The 5,992-nt window shown below is 42.6% G+C and overlaps 1 protein-coding gene across 6 annotated transcripts in view; it reads left to right on the top strand.

The window, feature by feature from the left end:
- The window catches only part of ARHGEF11 (Rho guanine nucleotide exchange factor 11), a 171,906-nt gene that overhangs the window by 86,831 nt on the left and 79,083 nt on the right, over positions 1-5,992 (top strand). For all 6 annotated transcript variants that reach the window (XM_018568290.1, XM_018568289.1, XM_018568286.1 and 3 more), the window contains one exon: positions 4,777-4,875. In XM_018568290.1, coding sequence (XP_018423792.1) covers positions 4,777-4,875 — 99 coding nt within the window. The remainder of the gene's footprint in view (positions 1-4,776; positions 4,876-5,992) is intronic.

Here is a 5,992-nt window from a genome sequence, read left to right as displayed (position 1 = left end):
TCCATCGTCGCCTGTGACTGACTGGTAGACTGTGATCGATGGGTTGCTGACCCTGCTTAAAGGCAGTCTGTCTTGAGAATATCTAATGCCCTTGCTTGCATCTCTTGAAAGTTCTAGTTTCCTGGCTGTCATGCTCTTCCGGGGGCTTCTTTACTTTAAAACACTGATCCAAAGCGTATAGGGATCCTGGCTTTTCTCTAATCCTTGTTATAGGCTTGTTTAGAAAAGGTTACTTGGAAGTAGTGAAGCCAGAGACATCCAGGAAATATCTTTTGCAATCAAAACCTTGTGAATGTTTTGATTTAAAAAAACAAAAAACGTTTATATAATATTTCCTCTTAAAAAACTTAGACATTTGTAGTCCTTGAGGAGCATGTTTTGTTTATTTTTCTATATTAATACCATTTTAACTTGTTTTGTGCATTTTTGTTTTATGTACTTTTGTGCATTCTTAGTGATTAATTGAGCAGGGCTTTAAATGTAACCCACTAAGATTATACTGAGAGCATATTTACAATGAAGGTGCTATAGTGGGAAGCAACATTTCCAGGCACACAGCACAAAAGATACATTCATTAAATGTTTTCGGTCTTCATCTGCACTGTAATTGCTGACAAGGACTGAGATACAGCAAGGAGGGGATCTTTCATCTGGTTCAGTGGGGTTGATCTAAGGGAGTAGACAATGCTGACTAGTGAAGAAGGTGAAGTTATGTTCACTTCCCAAATTTAATCAAGAGCAAGCAAGCAAAATAAAAAAAATAATATATAGATCTATAGATGTATATATATATAGATTTATATAGATCTATATCTATCTATAGATATATATTACTGTGTATATATATTTATATGATGAGTGAACATTGTCTACTCTTTTACTAAATCAACCCTCATTGCCTTCAGTGCAGTGGCAATGATGATGTAGTGTTAAGGTGCCCATACACTGCACGATTCTCGTACGAGAATTTGCGGGAAATCACGCGATCGTACGAGAATCGTGCAGTGTATGGAAGGCGCGCGACCGTTTCTAATGTTTGGTCGCACGTCTTTTGTATATCGAGCATGTTGGAAAACCAGCCGCGAATCGTACGATTTTCGGCTGGTTTTTAACATGATCGAGAGATCACTCCCCAACGGGCCGGTGCACATTGCCCGTTGAGCATTGCAGTCATCGGAAGCATGCCCATCAGGGGGGCGGGCTTGCAATGATCGCAGGTACGATCTGCCTGTCCAAGATGGGCAGATCGTACGTTTTTTAAAGTACTTTACAACCCTCGCAAGACAAAAGTCTTGCGAGGGTTGTAAAGTGTATGGGCACCTTTACCCTGCACTCATATAATCATTGGAGATCTCAAATTTCAAAAAGCAGGCAGCTCCTCTCTCTCATTTGCAAAGTTTTATGGTGTCTCTGGATATATCAAGAGATAATGGGTTAATTTTGTTCTAGTATAGTTATATTTTAGTTACATTTTGTTCATTTCATTTTCTTACAATTGCTGTTTTTCTCCACGCCGTTACAAAATGCACAAACATGGCCTAGTGGTCTGTCTCTGCTCCTTGACAATAAGGTGGCAAAGGGAGGTAGATTTTTTTTTTTTTTTTATACAAAGCCATGTTTCTGCAATCCTTTGGCTGGGCACACACCTTACAACCATGGCAAGACTTTAACATGTCCGTAAGTTTAAAGTCGTGCGACCTTACAGTAGTAGAGGTCGCACGGCTTCCACACACCTTACGATAATCGTACGATCGCGGGATTTCCCGCGATAATCGTACGATAATCGTAAGGTGTGTGGGGACCCTTAAGTGTGACCATGATTGTTAGAATCAGACTAGTCCGAGCAAGTTTCTAGTGCATCTGAATGTGTACACTTCAGCACATGCTCCAAAATGCACATGTACCTTAACCCCTTCATGACTGAGGTCTATTTTTTCATTTTTTGCACCCTTGTTATATTCCTCAATAGCTTATAGCTGGGCTGCAGGAGCCCAGAACTGACAGCCGAGGGACCGGAAGTAATGCAATCTGCATCGCTCCCGGTCCCATAGAACGGGGAGGGGATCGATGAACGGAAGTTCGCCGACCTCCTCCCCAGCTCCCCGCGGACACCAAGGAAGCCGGTCCCGGGCCCGTAGGAGAGGCAACGGAGCCCGGGAAGCACGGCGGCGGTGTCCGGTGGGGGGGGGCGGCCCCTTCTACGGGACACAGAAGCGTTCTGGCGACAGGTAAGTTGCCAGAATCGCTTCTGTTGTAAAGCCGACAGTCGGCTTTACAAGTTTAAACAGAGTCTGTTTAAACAGCCCGATGCTGGCAACGTACACATGTAAATCCCTTGGTCACTAAGGGGTTAAAGTGATCAACAAGAACCACTTGTTTACAACTTGCTACACTGGTGATTATTTGTTATTTTGCCTTTTTAGCATGTTTCTAGCCATATACTGTATATTTTATTGGCTGAAGTTAAAAAGTATATATACAGTCGTGTGAAAAAGAAAGTGCACCCTTCTTGAATTCTATGGTTTTACGTATCAGGACAAAACAAAAATCATCTGGTACTTAGCAGGTCTTAAATTAGATAAATACAGCCTCAGATGAACATCACTACATGACATATTAAACCGTGTGATTAGTTATTTTACAAACATAAAGCCAAAATGGAGAAGCCATGTGTGAAAAACTAAGTACACCCCTACTGCTTCCATAGGAATAAGAGGCTACGTAGCAGCCAGGTGCTGCTAAGCAAATACCCTTGATTAATTGATCATCAGCAAGTGTGACCACCTCTATAACAGCTGACGTTTTAGCAGTTTGCTGATCTGGAGCATTCAGGTGTGTGTTAACACAATGCCAAGGAGAGAAGACCTCAGCATTGATCGTAGAGAAGCAATTGTTGCTGCCCATCAATCAGGGAAGGGTTATAATGCCGTTTGCAAACAATGTAAGATCCATCATTCTACAGTGAAAATTATTATTCACAAGTGAAAAACATTCAAGACCGCTGCCAATCTTCCCAGAAGTGGACTACCCAGCAAATTCAGCAGCAAGTTCAGGATGTACAATGCACAGAGAAATGACAGAAAACCCATGTTAAATGTTAAAGTTCCTGACAGTACAATTAGAAAAAGACTGAACCAGTATAGTTTATTTGGAAGGTTTGCCTGGAGAAAGCCTCTTCTCACTAAGAAGAACATGGCAGCATGGCTTAGGTTTGCAAAGTTGCCACTGAACAAACCACCAGACTTCAGGGACAATGTCCTTTGGACAGACGAGACCAAAGTGCAATGTTTGGCCATAATGCACAGCACCACATTGGGCAAAAACCAAACAGACCACCTCGTACCAGCTGTCAAGCACAGTGGTAGAGGGGTGATGATTTATGCTTGTTTTGCAGTCACAGGACCCAGGCACCTTGCATTCAATGAGTTGACCATAAACTCCTCTGTATACCAAAGTATTCAGATGTGAGGCCATCTGTCCGAGAGCTAAAGCTTGGCTGAAATTGGGTCATGCAACAGGGCAATAATCACAAGTACACCAGCAAATCTACAACAGAATGGCTAAAAACGAAAAGAATCAAGGTGTTGCAATGACGCAATCAAAGTCCAGACCTCAACCCAATCGAAATGCTGTGGTGAGACCTTAAAGGAGAACTATGGGGTTAAGGCTTTTCCCCATAGTTCTCCTTAGGGTAACGGGAGGACACAAACTAGCATCCTCCCGTCACCCCAGGCTCAGTATACCGCGAGCTGTAGCTCGTGGTATACTGAGACGCCGCAGATATCTGGATATTTCCTAATAGGTTGGACTTGATGGACTAATGTCTTTATTCAACCTCAAATACTATGTAACTATGTAACTATGTATACCGCGAGCTGCTGCTCGCGGTATACTGAGATGCCTCAGCTGAAGCCGATCCCGACAATTGTGCCGGGATCCGCCTAGCTCTGCCTATCTCGCCCTTTCCCCCGTCCGTTCCGCCAGTCAGCGCTGGCGGATCGGAGCGGGGAGGGTGGAATCCAGCCCCTCCCCTTTCACGGCAGACAGAGAGCCGTGACAGGATCGAGACGTGAGCGAATGCCGATATGTGTTCGCTCACCTCCTGATCTACTGAGTCGACCTGTGACAGTCTTTGTCACAGGTCGGCTAGAACTATGAGGTGAGTGAAAAGCACTCACCTCATAGTTCTCCTTTAAGAGAGCTGTGCATAAACAAATGCCTACAAACCTCAATGAACTGAAGCATTTTTTTTTAAGAAGAGTGGGCCGAAATTCCTCCACAACGATGTAAAAGATTGATAAAATCATACAGAAAACAATTAGTTCAATTTATTGCTGCTAATGGTGGTTCTACAAGCTACTGAATCGTAAGGTGTACTTATTTTTTCACCCATGGCTTCTCCATTTTGGCTTTACGTTTGTAAGATAAATAATGACACGCTGTAATATGTCATCTATTATTGTACATATGAGATTTACCTAATTTTAAGACCTGCTTATGACCAGATGATTTTTTATTATGTCCTGATACTTAAAACCATAGAATTCAAAGAGGGTGTACTTTTTTTTATATCACCACTGTATATGATAATTCAACCAGGCATTACATTTAGGTAATAAGCAGTGCTAAGTTGATGATTAATTTGACTTTCTGTTAGTGATGTATGGCCATTGAATGAAAATATGGAGCTAAAATTGGACAATGGCTCCCCCATGTGATCACTGGGAGATCTGTGCACCGTGCTTATATCAGTTATGTTTCTTTTCATCTTCTCAGGTTTGGTTCAACGCTGTGTGGTTGTACAGAGGGATCAAAATGGCTTTGGCTTCACCGTTAGTGGGGATCGGATTGTCCTTGTCCAGTCTGTACGCCCAGGTGAGTGATCTAGCTGTATGAGTAACCTATGCATTGTAAAGAAGCTGGTGTGCCAAAAATTTGTCACTTCATACCTGTGCCCCTCTGGGACTGAATTTGCATCTTGGGAGCCTATAGGTACAGAACATGGTGCCTTAAGCCTACAGACCACACCCCCGATGGTTACTAATTGGACTGGAGGTACTAGAGGTCTCAACGGCAACCGGCTTAGCTGCTACAACTGTATACTAGTGATGTAGAGCCAAAGGAAATCTCACCGCTCCAATTCTTTAGCCACCATCAGGACTCCCCAGGTGCTGGTCCAATAAGTGTGTCTCCACCTTGGAATGTAGTAGTATATGAAAAGACCGCACTATCCAGAGAATTCCAATACTGCAGACTTTATTGAAATTCACAGCAAATCCAGTATAACAGTGAATAAAAGTGTATAAAGCAACAAATGCCAGCACTGCACAGAGGGTAGATAGAGGTTGTAGCTGGTTGGGGGTGTGCAGTGCTGACATTTGTTGCTTTATACACTTTTATTCACCGTTATACTGGATTTGCTGTGAATTTCAATAAAGTCTGAAGTATTGGAATTCTCTGGATAGTACGGTCTGTTCATATACTACTGTATACTAGTGATGTTCAGATATGTACAGATACTTTTCCAGCTCCAAGACTAGACTAGAGAAAAATTCAAACGTTAGGAGGCAGCTGTCATTTGTAAGGAGCATACGGAGCTCGTGGGATTTGTGCATCCCTGTTTTAATGTATGATTTGTTTTATATAAATATATGTAAGGGTGCACCGATACCATTTTTTTAAGTACAGGTACTGATACTTGTCCAAGTACTCACAGATACAAGTACTGATACTTGTCCAAGTACTCACAGATACAAGTACTGATACTTGTCCAAGTACTCACAGATACAAGTACTCACAGATACAAGTACTGATACATTTTTGTTTTATTGTCATGTGACGGTTTCAGACATCTGAACTCTCCCGGGCGTTCCGGGAGTCTCCTGCTATAAGATAGCGGCTCCCGGACACCTGGGAGAGAGACATTTTCTCCCCGAAAGGTTTACTCTGCTCCTCTATCTGGCAGAGTAAACCTTTCCCTGCTATCTCTTTT

This window comes from Nanorana parkeri, unplaced genomic scaffold (assembly GCF_000935625.1).
Source record: "Nanorana parkeri isolate BGI_ZX_2015 unplaced genomic scaffold, ASM93562v1 scaffold1167, whole genome shotgun sequence".
NCBI classification, from domain to species: domain Eukaryota; kingdom Metazoa; phylum Chordata; class Amphibia; order Anura; family Dicroglossidae; genus Nanorana; species Nanorana parkeri.
The sequence above is the reverse complement of the archived record's forward strand: the minus strand, read 5'-3'. Positions and strand labels throughout refer to the sequence as shown.